Source organism: Macaca fascicularis, chromosome 2, assembly GCF_037993035.2.
Source record: "Macaca fascicularis isolate 582-1 chromosome 2, T2T-MFA8v1.1".
In the NCBI taxonomy this organism is placed as follows: domain Eukaryota; kingdom Metazoa; phylum Chordata; class Mammalia; order Primates; family Cercopithecidae; genus Macaca; species Macaca fascicularis.
In genome coordinates this window covers 158,701,703-158,720,224 of record NC_088376.1, presented here as the reverse complement: position 1 = coordinate 158,720,224, position 18,522 = coordinate 158,701,703, and the positions used below count along the sequence as shown (strand labels likewise).

General features: G+C 42.2%; 1 protein-coding gene across 46 annotated transcripts in view; it reads left to right on the top strand.

Annotated features, from left to right (window-relative positions):
• KALRN (kalirin RhoGEF kinase) overlaps nucleotides 1-18,522 on the top strand; it is a 694,928-nt gene that overhangs the window by 485,435 nt on the left and 190,971 nt on the right. For 12 of the 46 annotated variants that reach the window (XR_012431626.1, XM_045384702.2, XM_045384700.2 and 9 more), the window contains one exon: nucleotides 5,516-6,962. The exons of the other annotated variants lie outside the window; for them this stretch is intronic. Coding sequence is in view for 11 of the 12 variants with exons in the window: in XM_045384702.2 (XP_045240637.1) it covers nucleotides 5,516-5,578 (63 nt within the window). In the remaining variant the exon portion in view is untranslated. Of the gene's footprint in view, nucleotides 1-5,515; nucleotides 6,963-18,522 lie in introns of those variants that run through there. 46 annotated transcript variants of the gene reach the window in all.

The window sequence follows — 18,522 nt, the reverse complement described above, 5'->3', positions numbered from 1 at the left end:
GGAAGGGGATAAGAAGTTCTTGAAGGTTTTCCCCAAAACTCAGCAGTTTAGAGACCTGTGGAAAAGGTGAGGAAAAGCTTGAAACATGGCTTCAAATTCATGAGGCGTTTTCATGAAGAGATATGCAGTGGGAGAGAGAAGCGGACGTGTTTCCAGTTTGGTGTTCACTTTCTGTGATTCCAGAGGGAGGGGTTTCCAGAGTGACTCAGCATGGGGACACGGAGATCCAGGTCAGGAGGGCACAGAGAGCGCCAACTAGGGAAAGCGTTTGCCACTGTGTGAGCAGCAAGCTTTCAAACGGGATGCGGGGCAAGACAGCTCCCCCAACCCGGTTACCCTCTCTTCCCTCCTCTCCCACAGTCTAAGTACAGAGGGAAGGTTTTCTGGTAAAGAAACTGTCTCTAATCTTTCTAAATTGGAAACAAACAAAAAATGACATGAAACAAGTATTTTCCAGGATGTCTCTCCCACACTACCTAGGTTCAGAGTTCTCTCAGAGGGTTCCCTGAGCAGAGGGAAAAATGGAAAGAGGAAAAACAGAGATTGAATGTCGCTGGCTGCGGCTGATGTCTTTGCACTGGGGTGGTGGTGTGGCAGTGGGCGTGGCCAGCCTGTCACTCAGGAGGCAGCATAACAGGTGGGCATACCTCCGCACCACCTCTGAGGCCTTCCTGCTCATCGCTGACTGCTCAGCCAGCCTGTCTTTATCAGTAACCTCCTTATAGAATTTGGGAAAAAGAGCCCTGGGGTCAACATGAGCCGCAAACACAGACATCTAGATCCAAAAGGAGGCCCTTCAGGCAGAGTAGGATGCATGATAAAACAAATAAGAAGGTCGCAGAAATCAATCCCTGAAAAGAGCTAAACTGAAAGTGTGTTTCATGGTATTAATTGATGTCTTCTCTCTATGCAGTATTTAATATTTTTGTTACTGTGTATCTCAGTTTTTAATTCTGATGGCTACATCAAGTGATATTTCCAGTCTGGGTTCTGGTTTGAAACCTGAGGTGGAGAAAGCCTTTTTGAAACCAGTTAATATAGTATTCACAGAGTTTCTCTGTAGGAAATGGAGGAACACAGAACACATAAAGTCCCTGCCAAGGACAGAATCCCTCACCCCATTTAATGGAAGAGATACAAGCCTTTCCCTAAAAGTCCCTGCCAAGGACAGAATCCCCCACCCCATCTAATGGAAGAGATACAGGCCTTTCCCTAAGAAGTCACTGCTATAATTGGGCAGGCAGAGAAAAACACAAAGGCTGCCTGCAAGCAAGCCATCCAGAGGTTAAGCAAATGACAGTAACCACTGCCTTTCTTACTGAACTCCTAATGTGAGCCTGACATTTTACATGTACTCTCTCCTGTCATTCCCACAACAGTTCTTCAAGGTAAGTATCATTATCCTCATTTTGCAGATGAGGAAAACATCACTCCAAGAGGTTGAATAATTTACCCAGGGTCACACAACCAGAAAGTGGCAGAGATGAGATTTGAACCCAGGTGTTTCTGATATCCATTATGCACACTGCCTTCCACTGGCCAAGTCCACTAAGTAAAACAATTGGATGATTCAGGCAGAAACACACAAAGCAACATTTTGGCCCAAATAATATAAATTCTATCAGTTCCCTCTCCTCATCAGCTGAATAAAACACACTTGAATTTAAAAACCAAGAAAATTCTGTGTTCCATGTATTGTCTGTTACTCACTCACTGTCTTCTGTGCCAAGCAGAGCATGGCCTGAGTCAGGAATTTAGAGGAGGCTGTTTATTATGTCTTAGCCATACAAATAGCAATTCAAGCATATCCCTGCCTCCATGGTTTTCTAATCCATCAGACAAAAAACATTGGAAACATACAGTCGACTGAAGATGCATTTGAAAATCTGTTGCAAAATAGCTGCCTCAAATTCTTAGCGGAACAAGAAGAGGTATAATATAATAAACATGTTCTCCTTTTGTGGCTATTTTTCTATCACTGGATGTCCAATGAATGCAAAACATCTCATTATAGCTCAGCTCTTATTCCAAGAGTCTAACATTAGAATGGGGCCTATAGTATATTAAATAAACAGCATTTATACGAAGGAGTCTGTACATGAATAAGGGGAGATAGGGGAAATTTTAGCATAGCCTCCCCTCATATAAAGAATGCTGAGAAGGTTTGGTTAATAAAAGCCACTGTCCTATAAAGTGGGTCTCACTGATTCTTGCCCCTCATGGAAAATGCCAAAGACAAGTGCTTCTGGACAATGTGTGCTGGAAAATGTGAAAATGTACTTGATATCCTGCAAAACTCAGCTTTTCCGATGTTGGAGTGGTTGGCATAAAGAAAAGACCTCTATGCTAAGCATTCCAAGACAAGTGACCCTTAGAATTACTAGGCAAATATTTCAAAAAGTTGATCTCAGACTCTACACTGGCCTACGGAATCAGAAAGCCAAAGTATAGAGTTATTGGATGTGAGAGGTATATGAATTCTAAGCTGAGAGCTGTTTTCTCAAACAAGATAAATTATTAGCATTTCAAAAAAATTTTTAATGGTCTCTTTTTCACACTTCCACTTAAACTTTTTCCACTAGTCCTTGCCCTAGGCCAGATTTTTGAAAAATCATCTCAATAATGTCATGAATGACTATCTTTTTTTTTTTTTTTTTTTGAGACGGAGTCTCGCTGTGTCACCCAGGCTGGAGTGCAGTGGCGCGATCTTGGCTCACTGCAAGCTCCACCTCCCGGGTTCCCGCCATTCTCCTGCCTCAGCCTCCGAGTAGCTGGGACTACAGGCGCCCGCCACCACGCCCGGCTAGTTTTTTTGTATTTTTAGTAGAGACGGGGTTTCACCATGTTAGCCAGGATGGTCTCAATCTCCTGACTTCGTGATCCACCCGCCTCGGCCTCCCAAAGTACTGGGATTACAGGCTTGAGCCACCGCGCCCGGCCTATGACTACCATTTTTAAAGTTAAGAGCTATGCATTGATGTTTAGGTTAACCACTCTTTTAAGGTACCAAGTGGGCTATGTAAAATAATGGCTTCCTGGATAACTGTGTATGTATTTTCTCAGGACTTAAGGGAGCAAGTGTTCAGTATCACCTATATGGGTTTATCACCTATTTCCTATTTCTCACACATCAAACCATCATGAGAAAGATTTGTGGATATACAGAGATCATCATAGCTTAATATATATATATTTATATAGATAGATAGATATAATGAAGTTACCCAAACCACTTCAGGTTAGGTCCTCAGGGACAAGATAGATTCTTATGTGAGGAATGCTTTCCAAGATTTTTAGAATTCACAAACATACAAATATACAAATATTATTTAGAAGATGGATTCTCCATTAGAAGAGGCAACATGTACAGTGGTTAAGAACAGCTTTGAAGTCACACAAACCTTGGTTCAGATCTCACACACAAACCTTGGTTCAGATCTCACCCCCTCCACTTGCCAGCTGTATGATCCTGGGCAGGACTTCTCCAGGCCTCAGTCTGCAAAATGAGGGCAATGGTATTTACCCACTCAATGAGGTTGTGGTGCAGATCATGTGAAATGATGCATGTGAAACACTCAGCACCTTGTCAGACATGTGGTAAGCACTCAATAAATGTTAGCTATTAATAATAAGGACAATAAAATATTTTTAAACTGCTATCCTCTTCAGAATTTTAACAACCATATAAAAAGCAGAATGCCAAACTTAGCATTTATAAGACTATTAAATCCTGCCACTGAAATAAATTCTGTAGGCCTCATAGCCCATCTATTAAAAAAACCTGGTAATGACAGTGAATTATGGTGTGGGGGTGGGGGGGGTCTAGCTAATCAGGACAGCTGATGCCACCTTCCATGCTAATGACATTGCACACAGAAAAAAATGTGATTTAAAATTCTTTTTTTTTCTTTCTTTTTTTAAATTATACTTTAAGTTCTAGGGTACATGAGATGGAGTCTCACTGTGTCGCCCAGGCTGGAATGCAGTGGTGCAATCTCAGCTCACTGCAACCTCAGCCTCCCAGGTTCAAGTGATTCTCCTGCTTCAGCCTCCCAAGTAGCTGGGATTACAGGTGCCCACCACCACGCCCGGCTAATTTTTTGTATTTTTAGTAGAGATGGGGTTTCACTGTGTTGGCCAGGTTGGTCTTGAACACCTGATCTCATGATCCACCCACCTCGGCCTCCCAAAGTGCTGGGATTATAGGCGTGAGCCACCACGGCTGGCTGTGATTTAAAATTCTTGAGCCACTTTTGCCCTGGTAAAGTTGGGATCAGTGGGTGCACCAGTCCCTTTGCCATGAGTTATTCACAAAGGCATGTATATAGCTCCTGGCTTGCTTCAGAATCTCATCTCCTCTCTGAATCCTAAGTATACCCTATATTCTTGGAAGCTCAGGGTAACTACCACTTCAGCTTGATGCTGAAGTATTTTATCTCACTAAATGAACAGTTTTTGCCCAGCTGGATTCTTACTAAGAGAGTTTCAGACTGTTTTTCTCATTTCCATGTGGCAAGTGTGATAGAACCTTTTACATCATGGAGCTGAGCCACAGTCAATGTGAGACTGTGAGATTATACTCTGGAATTGATCCTGAACTTTTCTCTTGGCCAAGAGCCATTGCTCTTTAGAATAGATCACTCTTCTAAGAGCGCTACAAGTTGACCTTCTTTGAGAGGTCATTTTTCTTAAGGAAACAGTGATTTCCTTGCTTCAGATGGCCCAGTAGAGATGGTGTAAGCCATGCTGCATATGGAAGCTGGGTCTCCAGCTTGGCTCCCTACTCGTTCACTCTCTCACTCAGGAATTCACTCCCTCAGGCAGCCTTGCAGTCTGCCCAAACCAACTGCATGCCTTGGAAAAATTACAGATTGCCACCTGTCATGGTCCCTGGAAACACTTAAATCATGAATTTTAAGTCCATTACTATCAAAGATGTACTATATAAATGGGTAAACTTTTCTTAGTTTCTTTCTCCCAATTAAATGTTATATAGCAAGACTTGCTGGTAGGGCACAGGGGCCCTAAGACAGCTTAAACAACAAAACGAATAAAGGATCTGAAATAAACTTTAATGATCACTGTCACTAGAACCTCACATTTAATGCATCCCCATTTCTATTATTCCTGACTCAACTCCTGCTTATGGGTCTGGAACGCTGGGAAGCCACTGCAGGACTGGTTTACAGGTGTCTAATGGGATGAGAGCATATGGATTTGAGTTCTAACAAAGTTAGTAAAAGTGGTTCATCAGTGATCCTCCTCTGGATTGTGGACTTGGTGGGTTCCTTCTGAACCTTCAGACCAAGGAAAGTCTTACACACACTCTGTTTCCTCCATATCCTCTTCTACAAAATGATTGTGTGTTTGTCAGGTTGCACTCTGCATCGGGTTACTAGAAATACAGTAGGTTGCACTGATGATTTAACTCTGTGTTCTATAAGGGCTACGGGATCTCATGCAGATTTTTGCAAAGTTATATGCAAATCACAGAGCCCGGCCCTTTTCTTAACAGGATGGCAACCTTGTTCCTCGGTGGCACCTGGGACCTGGAGATCCTTTCTCCACTTACGTTTAGCGCGCATCCTGGGACTTGTCCCTGCAGCTCACCGGGTTAGCCGTGGCACCGTTGGGACCTCCCACCAGGACTCCAATCACCCACCTCTCTTGAGACTTCTCTGGCAGGGCTGGTGTGGGGTGCAGCCTTTGCTCAGAGGGCAACATGTTCCAAGCAAAATCTCCCCGCCTGGGCCATGGGTTTACCCTCGGGGCTCCCTTCTTCTCTACTGGGTGCAATTCGAGGTTGCTGAGCTTCTCTTCAAAGTCTAAACTGGTGGGGCAGTAGGGACCTGTGAGAGGCCCCATGGCCCAATGTACTTCCCCCAGATCCCACTCAGAACAGCAGGTACGCCCAGGCCCCTGCTGCCCTAGCGGTCTGCAACATGAGTGAAGAGGTTAATTAGAGGGACACACTTGTCTCTGAAGTTTACACCAGGATGAACATTTCTATTATCAGTGGCCCCCAATCTGGAAAAACCCATCATTCTAATCTAGCTTGCATCCCCACATCATGAGAAAGAGGGAAGAAGAAGGGATGATGTATGGTAGAGAAGATGAGGGTTAACTTTAGCCTTTCCCAAACACTGGCAACAACCACTTCCTCAACAATTTTTCTATCTGCTTCAGCCTACCCAGATTTTTTCATGTTTTTCTAGCTCCTCCATAACCTCCCTCCCTCCTGAGGTCTCTGGTTCAAAGACCACCCTACCAGCCCTATTTGCTTCAGGTTATCCTGTTGAGGGTGGGTGGGAAGTGTGAGAAGATACAAATGAAAACTGGCCACATGTTGGTAATTGTTGAAACTAGATAATGGTACATGGACATTCATTATACCATTCTCTCCACTTCTGTATATGTTTGCAATTTTTCATAATAAAAAAAGTTTTAAAAGTCCTCCAGTTTCCAACACACTCAAGAGAGAGCCCTAACCCCAAACACAGAGTTTCGTGGAAACCCCACACCAAGGCAAGAGGCAGAGATGATGATTCCATTTCATATATACACTCATTTTCTAACTTTTTTTTAAAGGCCCACTGCTTTATTTTCAATAGATTAAACCTGATTTCTGAGAGGTCCTGAAGTTGGGCTTACTTCCCTGGCTGGGTTATGGGGGAGGGCAGGGTAAAGGAATCCTTAAAAAAGTTTACACTTTTATGTATCTCACAATCTTATTGTGAGGATGTGACTTGTTCAGTGTTCTGAACTTTTCGAAGGAATCGTGCTCTCAATGCAAAGTGTCATTCTCTGGAATTGCACCTGGCTCAGGAAAGGACTGTCTTTGTACTTGAATTTAAATCCAATGGAGAACTTTAACACGGGCATTTGCATGACTGAGAATTGCTGCTGTCTTTTTTCCGTATGTCACTTTCTTGAATGTGTTCTAATAAAATGATTCTAAAGCAGGCTGTTGATATACAGTGATTTATAAATACTTTCTGTTGAGTGCTGAGGCCCTTAATTCTCTGCCAAGAATCCTCCCCATCCCACTTTCCAGAAAGATCTGTCAAGCTGGAGACAGATGCAATGAGCGTGTGTCCGGCATGATGGCGGCACCACTGCAATTGCAGCACTAATGAGAATCATATCAACCACAGCAATTTTGTCTTCTGGTTGCCTAGCAACAGAATTTGTTTTTCAGAATAAAGATAATCATAGGTAGAAGATGAGTGTGGTGGTGGGAAGGCAGAGGAGGGGGCAGGACAGGAACAGGAGTATAATTGACTCCACAAGGGAGGGAGTGAGGGAGCAAGGTAGAAGGGAGAGAAAAGCAGCCAAAAAGAGAGACAGGCAAAGTTCAAACTCGTGCTTTTCAGTGGTAGTCCTCAGCACGTTCAAGTGATAATCAATGGTTCAATTTTATTTACAAAATTAAACCTTTTGATATCAAGCTATAGCAATTTACAAATCTCATTAGGCAAACTGGAATCAAAAGGGGAAAATATATATCTCTGAAGGTAGATATTTTGAGAAACACTTTTTATCCCAATCTTTATGCCCCTCCAGCCAAGACTAGCTAGGGCAGGGGTCCCTAGCTCCTGGGCTGCAGACTAATGCCTGATGATGTGAGATAGAACAGTTTCATCCCCAAACCATCCCCCACCCACCCCCTCACCTCTCCCATTTATAGAAAAATTGCCTTCCATGAAACCAGTCCCTGGTACCAGAAAGGTTGGGTACCACTGAGCTAAGGCACTCCCATGAGCTAGTAGCAAACTTGGGCCAACTCTTTGGGAAAGAGGCATTGTTAGGAACCTCATGGCTTAAAGGCTTCATAAAGGGAAGGGGAGGCAGAACCAGTCAAGGAGGCTTCCATTCACTGGGCGCTTTTCTGACACCGGGTACCAGGAAGACACTTGATGTCCTCCTCTAATTTTCACAGCCATCCTGAGAGGCAGGTAGTACTTTGTTTTCCAAATGAAGAGAAGTAGATAACTTAAACTCACAGCTAGAACATAGCAGATCTGTGATTCAAATTCAGATCTCTCATCCCCAAATCCATGCTTTTCCAGGCCACTGGGCTGATGGCCCAGGTGCCCAGCCTGGGGTCTTCCTTGCACACCTCCCACAGGTGTTCACATCAAGGAACTGTGCAGTTCTGTATGCCCTCGGGGTGCAGACCAGTGTCCTGCTCTTCCTTGTGTGATTGGAGAACGCTGACGGCCAGGGTCTTTGTAGCACACATCCATGTATCTGTGCCTTGGTTGTGTAGAGCACAGGCTGATGAGGCAGAAATCACCGTTTGGTTTCCATAGAGATTTGTTTACTTAGCAAATATTTTTCGAGTGCCTCCAAGTGCTGGGCATTATGAAGTGGGTGAGTAAACAGTCCCTGTTCTCACAGAGCTTACCAGTAGAGGAGACAGATATTAAGTAACACATATGAGTGGATATTTAAATACAACTGAAAGGAACCTTGGAGATGATTGAGATCAACTGATGAAACTGAGACCCAGAAATGCTAGTTGCCCAAGCAATGTGCCCAAGACCGTATAGCAAGTTAGGGGCAGAATAAAGACTAGAACTCAGAACTCCTGATTTTCATTCTTAGACTATTTTCTCCCAGAATATGTCACACTCTGTTCTGTTGCATATCCATTCCATAATAGACTGCCCCCAAGCCCCAGCCAGCCATATAATCATGTTGATCCATCAGGACACTATCCCCATTTTTAGGAAAAACCAGATAGTATTTTGAAATGATAAGGAGTGTAGTGAAGTAAATCCCTGAGAGTGGTGCTTACCAAAGCTTGTTTTCAGTGTTATCTCAGAGCCCAGAGAAGAAACAGAGAGAAAGGCAAGGCTCCCATGCGGTAGCGACACTAACTAATAAGGGTGCTTACAGGTGTTTCAGTGTTTTGGTCTGACCCCAATACTTTCTCATCTCCCAGATTCAGCAGTTGCTCATTCACTCATTCATTCAACAAATATATACTGAGTGCCTACTAGGTGCCAGGCACAGTTCTTGGAGCTAGGGACACAGCAGTGAACAAAACAGGCCTCCCTCATGGAGCTTACATTCTAGCTGTGAGAAACAGACAATAAACAAATAACACAGCATATTAGAAGGTGCAAAATGCTACAAAGGAAAATAAGAAAGGAAGGTAGAGAGTGCCAAAAGTAGAGATGCATTTTTAAATAGGGTAGTCAGGAAAAAGACCTTCCTTAGAAAACGATATACTCAGTACATCATTTTCTTTATTTAGTGACATTTAAATGTATGTATATGCATACATATGTACATAATGCAAGTCATATATACATATAATTTATATAATACAAATACATATGTAAGACCTTCCTAAGAAAATGATGTACTGAGTCATTATATATATACATATGTACATATATACATACCTATATATACTATACATATACAAATATACAAATGAATTGGTGACAAATATATCACTTTAAGTATGACAGTGCATTTGACGTGGTTTAGCATGTCGCTGTGGGCCTAGCTCTGAATAGCCAGCATATTGTGTAATTTGAAAAGTCCCACAAGCTGCTTCCTACTCCTTACAGAAAAAGAAAAAGAAAAAAAACACAAAAGCTTCTCATGGCATGTACCAATGCCCAATTCCTAGCATTCCCTTTTTGTGGGGCACTAAAGCAGTAGTTCTCAAACTTGAGTGTACATCAGAATTGCCTGGGAGGCTTGTTAAAGCACAGACTGCAGGACTGTACCCCCAGAGTTTGTGGTTCAGTAAGATTTGGACGGATACAAAATTTTGCATTTCTAACAAATTCCCAGGTAATGCTGATGCTATGGTCCAGGGACCACATTTTGAGAACCACTAAATTGAGCTATTATAGCTAGGAGGTTCCTGTTAAAATGAAGCTATTACCTGAGAAATGAGGCATCCATTCATTAAGATGAATGGACATTATCAAAGTAGTTGTCCTTAAACAGCAGAATTGTTTAAAAATTGGACTATTTTTTTAAACAGGGGTAGGTTTCAGACGCCACAGCCAAAGACCCCAAGCATGGAGGAATTAAACAAGGAATGTGTCCTCAAAGGAGGTGCCAACAGTATTTCATTATTTGTCTATCAATGCTTTACATTTTCATAACGTAATACTTTTATAAGCCCTTTTGACCACTACTTTCTTTTGACCAGTTAACCTACTAGGTAGGCAGAGCAAATGAATTATTACATTGTATAAATAAGAAAATTGAGACAAAAAGAGGTTATATGGCCTCCCTTGGGCTATCAAGTCTGAGAATCCCAGCTCTCCTACTCCCATTCCGTTTTTCTTTCTCCATTAACATTTTTCATAACACTAGCAATAGCTTTCTCCTGGGACATCTATTCTGGGATCATTAAAATCCAGGACATACAGCTGCTCTTGGCCTTTTGCCCTGTTCGGAATCCCACTTGCTGCAAGTAGATTATTCATATAAATGATTAACTGTGGCACGTCCTAGGCCCTGCATAAGTTTCTTCTGCCATAAACACATTTTTATTCTTCTCCTACCAGTTATTTTATGGAGAAAATGCTAACTCATTTTATTATTAGCCTAAGCTAGAACTTATCATTATGAAAGCAAACCTGCTGGGGGAAAACACACATAATCCTTTCCAAAGGCAAATAGAAAAGACATTTTGATTATATGTACCATTGCTTTCATTCCATTAGGAGAGATAATTGAAAGTTTTCTGTTTCACTAAAGTACCCAGCAAAATGAGAGTAGATTTTTTTATATCTGATGACTGGTGAATCACCTCTTGAGTATTTAAATATACCTACCCCTCCACAAAAAAAATGAAAATGAAGTATAAAATCCTTTTTCCAAGTTCTTGTCCTTCTAGTCATCTTCTCCATGTCTGCACTGTCTCCTCTTGGTGAGATGGTGAGGTCTTCTATTGAAGACCTCCCTCTCATGGTAGGGACCCTGTGGGTCACAAGGAGCTATCTTCCTTCCACTTCTATACTGTCTTTGACTATCCAGCAGCCCAAGGCTTTAGAAGTTTAATTTCTAAATCTGCCCTCATCTGTCACCTAGTACATTGATATTGTGACATCATCTGCCTCCTGTGCTGCTATTGAGACCATTCATTTATTCAGTAAACATTTATTAAACATTTACTATGTATCAGATACGCTGGGAGCCACTAAGCAGGCTACAAAAATGAGTTTGAAATAATCCTGCCCTCAAAGAACATGGCATATTATAGAACCACTCTCTAAATCACATGGAATCATAAACATCCAGATGTCTTCTCTGTGTGGGTTACAGTCCCACACAAGCTGCTCCCCATTTTCATTCTCTGTACTCTATGCTCAAAGAAAGCTAGTTCATGAGTTTTTTTAGCTTCAACATAAAATAGATACCATTAGGAAAGAAAATATACCCGGGGAAGAGAAAAGTGGGATGAGGAAGGAGAACTAGTCTGTGATTCTGAGCATACACAGAGATAGGTATGTATCGGCAGCCCAAAAGCATCGGAAACAGGGAGCAGTGTAGGATCTAATATCTGCTGTAGACATTCCATGTGTGGACCATGGAAACTGATATATGTGGGTCATAAAGCTTGGATGACTAGAAGTTTCATATTGATGAAAGATCCAGTGTGAATATGGTTTTGCTGAGCTTTAGACTCCAAAGTGTGCTGTGAAAATGACTGTCCTTTAAAAAAATTAATGTTCACTGCGTCACAAGGACTGAACATAGGAGAAAACAGGTTGAGTTGCGGGAGAGAGTGGAATGCAGAGGATTCAATGAGCTGAATCAGTATTAGAGAACCCATAAGAAAGATTCAGATCCTAATCCAACAATGTGCGTGTATGTGCATATAGGTACACAAATACATATGCACAGGAAATGTGTCAAAGGCCAGTTTTTATGAGGATGAGTCTCTTAAATATATTTCAAACTTATAATCCAGAAAGGAAGACAAGTTTAGAAAACCAAAAGTGCAGTCAGAACTAAAGATAAGATTGTTAGGTGACCACACATCTTCCTCCCATTTATATGGAGCCACCTGAAGGTGTAGCACCTTTTACACTCTCAGCAGCTTAGACGGGCCCAGGCTCTGACCACTCTTTTTTAGATTGGGCTTCATGAATAGAAACACAAGCCAGGGGTTCAGGGCAGATATGGAGCTGGTTCTCAGATCTGTCCTTTGAAACCTGTTTTTACTGGTTCTGCAAACCTGTCCTGGCCCTGAAGAGAGTTTTCTCAGCACAGGTGCTTATAACCAGGCTTACTAATGACCATCAAAGGTGCCAGTGGCATGATAATACAGCCAGGCCTACCATGGGTGGATGTGGACATGGATAATAGTAGCCGTAGTTAGAATTCAGAGAGTTCAAAAATAGCAATGATGGGAGAGGGGGTTTCTATGTGTCTGCTTTTGAGTTTCTGGGATGGTGGAATAAGGAATGTTATTCTATATGTAAGGATGTCCAGTGACTCTGTTACCTATTAGTGGTAACCTTCTAATCAGCTTTATACCTAACAATGTGGAGGTTTTAGATTTGGCTGTGCTGAGTTCTGCTGAGTGGTTGTTATGGCATGCATCTGAGTAAAGGGAAGTACCAGGATGGGCATGAGATAAAAAAAATAATTGATATAGAAAGAGGGTTTAGATTTTATTGGTGTGGCACTCTCACTCTGAGAGTGACCTGTAAGTATAGCACTCTGAGTGTTGCTCTGGTGTCTCACAGTTTCACGAGGACTTGCCTGGGATCTTGGCCCTGAGAAAAGCAGGTGATTGGTAAAATTGATTGACACAATTGAGCTTCTCCAAGGCCAGCTGGAAGTTAGCAATGAAAATAGGAGACTTTGTACTTCTCAGACTCTCCTGTGTTCTCATTTGCTATTGAGGATGCTGACCTATTGCTTTATGTTTTGGTATTTCTGGGACTATTCAACTAACAAACTTGTAGGAGAGCCACAGATATAACCCTCAAAGCCAGGCCAACACAAATGATCTAAGTACTCTCTTTCTATCCTGCAAAACCACATAGGCAGGCTTCGAGATGGAATAAGTCATTAAAGAGGAGGGGGGGTGGTCCTTGCAGTGCTTGATTGATTGGCTGGTGTAGAATAAAAGTGATGACATTTCAGCTTAATGGCACAGCAAAATGTTGCTTGTAGGGCTACACACAGGCACAGCCTTCCAGGAGAGGCCATCAAGCCATCAACCCGGCATTTCTGGCTTCATGGCAGGAGTGAATGATTCAGAAATTAAAGTGAGAAAATAATGAGCCCAGTGAGTGTGATGGTCATTCAAAGATGATTGCTTAGATCATTACCACATGCCAGTTTCCCAACATGCCTCAGACCTCTAATTTGGCTATAGTAGTAAAAAATCTGGATAACTTATTTTTCTCCATTAAAAGTCTTATAAAAATACATATGGAGCCAGGTGGGTGGCACATGCCTATAATCCTAGCACTTTGGGAGGCTGAGGTGGGCAGATCACTTGAGTCCAGGAGTTTGAGACCAGCATGGCCAACATAGCAAGACCCTATCGCTACCAAAAAGATACAAAAATTACCCAGCACGGTGGCATACACCTGTAGTCCCGGCTACTTGGGAGGCTGAGGTGGGAGGATCACTTGAGCCCAGGAGGCAGAGGCTGTGCTGAGCCAAGATCACACCACTGCACTCCAGCCTGGGCAATGGAGCAAGACCCTGTCTCAAAATAATAATAATAATAATAATAATGCATATGGGAGCAGGGGTGGGAGAAGTAAGGATGTGGAGGGTTAGATAGAGTAGCACCACTAGTCACATCTTTGGTAAATGTTTGACATGAGAAGGGCTATAAGGGTTATGTCCAAAATAGTATAATGATTGGGGTTCTGGAGAGTCCCTCCACTATTAGAGACTATAGAAATGGCTAATACCTCCTCCAGAGGCCAATGAAGGGGTTATGTCGCCAAAACAAGAGAATGTGTATTGCTAATAATTAGTGACTCTCAATAAGTACTGGGTATCCATCACATTCGTTCATTTATTCATCTAACAGCTATTTATTAGATACCTACTATGTGTCAGGCACTATTCTAGACAGGAAAGAGAGAACAACAACAAAAACCACAAACAAGAATTCCTGCCCTCATGGAGTTTATATTCTGGTGGAAATACAGACAAATAAGTAAAATATATAAAATGTTAGATGATTATACATATTATGGTGAAAAATATAGCTACAAAGGAATGTAGGGAGTGCAGAAGATGAGGAAGGAATGCAGGGAGAAACTAAGATTCAATGACTGACACAATCAGGGCTACAGAACACTAGGAAATTCATCCAGATGATCTCAAGGCAGATAGTAGTGATGAGTCTGTGAATTTCGGAGGGAATGGAGAGGTAAGGGTTTTGCAAGAAACATACACAAGATTTTATAAGTCTCTCTTTATACTCCCCACAAAAAGCATGAAGAATGGCCGGACACGGTGGCTCACACCTGTAATCCCAGCACTTTGGGAGGCCAAGGCAGGAGGATCACAAGGTCAGGAGATCGAGACCATCCTGGCTAACAGGGTGAAACCCCGTCTCTACTAAAAATACAAAAAATTAGCCAGGTGTGGTGACACACACCTGTAGCCCCAGCTACTCAGGAGGCTGAGGCAGGAGAATCGCTTGAACCCAGGAGGCAGAGGTTGCAGTGAGCTGAAATTGTGTTACGCCAGCCTGGGCGACAGAACAAAACTCCGTCTCAAAAAAAAAAGAAAAAAAAGCGTTGGGGAGGAGCAGTTTTATCTAGGAGCAAGTAGGAACTCTCAGATAAGATAGCCTCTGCCCCAGTCTTCATGCCTCCACTGGAGCGAAGAGTGTGCCCAGAAATGTGCCCCAGAAGTCAAGTGGGAACCTCAGACTATTCCCCCATCCTTTACCAGCAGTCAAGAGAAGCCTTTCTGATATGACATCAGCCTAGGTTTGAAGAACCTAGATTCCATTCAAAGTGATGATGACCTCACTTATGATATGGTTAAACATCCTTCAAGTTCACATGGCAAGATTCTCGAAAACAAATCAAGGTTTGGTCCAAGTTCTATGTGAATCTGGGAGCCAAGAACTCGTACTAGTCATACACTATTCATAAATCAAGGGAAGCTTAAAGAGGCATTGCAGATTCTGAATAGTGTGACAGGTATTTGTTTTGTCCCTAGGAGGTTTAAAAATATTAATTCCCTTTGGTTACTTCCCCCTGATTTCTGGCAGACTGTATGGTCCCTCCAGTCTAGTTTGATAAAGTTTCAGCAGCAGCAGGAAGCATGGTTTCCAACAATGCCTGCATGGAGACCCACCATGGTAACTAGTACACGGACAGAGAAAGTCCGGGTTTGCTTTATCACAAATAGGACAGGACCCCAGGGGACCCAGTGAAGAGGTGCAGGAATTCCTGCTACAGTCTTGGGATAGTAATTCATATAGAGTATACCTATTGCTTGGTTCCTTGTGCCCAAGTAATGAGTATGTTCAACCTAGGTCTGAGTCCCTGACAGCAGGAAGATGGCTCAGTCACAGTTGTGGGTAAATGTAGCTTCCCCGTGTCCTCTCCCCAGACCCCACAAGACTCATCAAATTTATGCAGCAGACTTGAGAGTTAAGGAGAATCTGGCTGTGTCCTCCCAACTGCCTCACTGTGCCCTCAAGAGACAAGCTTTTAAAGTTGAAGCCAGATGGGAGGGGAGCTCAAAGTACCAGCACACATGCCCACCCTCCCATTCATTGTGTAATAGTTACCATCTAATGCTAAGGTTATCTCTGGAGAGATACATTGCATGACTAAGTTCAGGAGGTTGTCTGCCATTGCTATGTTGAAAAATTAGTCTAAGATGGTATTGGTTAGCCTTTCCAGATAAGGGCTGAATGGGGCAGGTTCATTCCAACTCAGGTCTTGTTATAGGAGCCAACTAATATAATGGCAAACAAAAATCACATTCTCTATGTGGCCATGAGAAATCAAATGTGATACTTGGTTATTTTCTATTTTCTTGGATCTATACTTGTGCTCAACAGGGGGGCTCTAAACATGCCTGTATAGGTCAACCATCTTTTTGTCCTATCCTGATAAAAATTTAATTTTGAACATGACTCAGACTCATCTGTAGATTGCAAGAACTTTTGAACTTACATGGAAGTAGCTGGATTAAAAGCCAGTATAGTTTTATAAAATCCATGTCAAATCACACTAGTACCCGAATTGGTAATTGCCACAGAATAAGTTCCATGAGGGTAGGGAGATTCTTGTCTGCTTTCTTCACTGCGATATCCCCAGTACCTGTGCTAGTATCTGACACATTGTAGATAATGCAGCTACAATTACATAGCATGTACAGCAAGTGCAGTCTCCTTAGTGTACAGAAACACAGAGAGAAAAACTTCCCATTTTTAGTGCAACAAGACTGGTAGATGAGGACCTCCCCTGTTGCAGTGCTGAAGAGTAGGAAGTTCTTTAGAATGATGTTATACTTGACAAAAACAAGGAGCATGCTGCTTGAGTTCCAGTTCTTGATAATGCAAGAGTAGAAGACAGGTTTGATGCATGATCTGGTAGGCAAAACTCAAATCCAGAATCGAGGGCCAGGATCGTTTAACAGGTAGGGCCTGTTAAACCTAGCAAATTATAGCCTTGGAGCTTCTTTGCTAGGTTTTCAGGTAGCAAAGAAGCTCTAAGGCCATAATCAAAGTGGGCAGTGGAACCCAGGTGCACAGCCAGATGTGGGAACTACAGGGTGGTTTGGTCACTGACAATTCAAATAATTCCGATAAATGCCAACTCTTCTCTCAACACAGTTTTATTGTGTAAATGAGCTTTTAAATGCACTACTTAACTTCTGGGGCCCTGTAGATCATTTCTAATTAAGAATGGAAAATGGGAAGATTGAAAAAAGAAAGCATCAAGGGCCAAGAACAATGAACAAGAGAATCAACCCAACAGGGCACATGTCAAAGAAAAAACAAAGAAACAACTGCTATGAGAAGTCAGATTTGAAAAATGTCCCTCATTTGGTTTGCTTCACTGAGTTGTTTACCAGTGAGAAAGACTGAAGTCTCAAAGACTGCTGATTGCAAATGCACTTCTCTCTGCCCTACTCCACCCCCATCTCATTCAACATTCCTGAAGCTCCAGGAAATGAAAATGTAAGAATCAATCCATCTATTGTCAGTCAGCCCAAGAAATGGTCAACAGTGGCGTCTGATGCCAATTCCCTGGTTGCAAGTGAAGCTGGTCTTCAGCTTGATTTTAATGAGCTTTAGGACTGTTCCAAAAATACATTAAAAGAATAGAAAATATCCTTAATTAGAAGAATCATATAGTCCATTTGGGAAAGAGAAAATATCAATACTCAGGGAACAAAATTCATACCACGTAGGATAGGAATAGCTATTGCATTATCCTGAGAGGCCCAAAAGTTAGAATGATCTTGCCTCCCTTTTTATCTCTATCCAACACCGAAGATGAGTCATTGGATGTAATGGCAGTCATCTTCAGGTTGTTTTTGTTTGTTTATTTGTTGCCCAGGCTGGAGTGCAGTGGTGTGATCATAGCTCACTGCAGCCTTGACCTCCTGGGCTCAAGTGATCTTCCTGCCTCAGCCTCTTGAGTAACTGGGACCACAGACATGTGCCATCACACTTAGCTAGTTTTTGTAATTTTGTAGAAATGGGATCCTACTGTTTCCCAGGCTAGTCTCCAACTCCTGACCTCAGGTAATCCTTGGCCTCCCAAAGTGCTAGGATTACAAGCCAGGTTGTTTTAAGAACTACTAGTAATAATCATGGTAGTAGTAGTAACAACAATAATAAAATCCAGTAAGTCGGCTATAATTGCATTCAGTTTGTATTTGTCTTAGTATGGTCCCATTATAACTCTCTCCCTTTCTTAACTTTATTTTTCCTGCCACTCTTTCAAAGTTCAAGTTCCCAGACTCCTACCAATACTCATCCCCAAGACAATTCAGTCGAGAACAAAAGTGAATATATCTGTCAGGATAAGCCAAGTTTTGCTATGGTAGCAACTCTGAAAATATTGGTGGCTTTAAACAACAAGGACTTACTTCTTGTTAACACTACATGTTCGTAATGTAGTTTTATCCATAGCAGGGGGCTGTGTTCATTATAGGCCCTCAGGGACTCTCTGGCTGATGAACCAACTTCTAAAGTTGCCAGTTACCATCCCAGACAGAAAGATAATTCTGAATGCTCTTACTCCCACAATTAAATGCTCCAACCTGGAAATGACACCAGTGACCAGAACTAGTCACATGGTCCTTCTCAATCACAAGGAACCCAGGAAAAGCAATTAAGTTATATATCCAGAAGGTGGAAATATTTGGTGAGTGTCAGAATGACTACCTTAACAGTTAACATCAAATCATACTTGCAGATAATTTACATCTGGACTCCAATATTTATATTTTGGCTTTAACTCAAATAGATTTTCAAATTTTGGCTCTACTCAATAGACTTGTGTATGTGGATTTCAAACTTACACA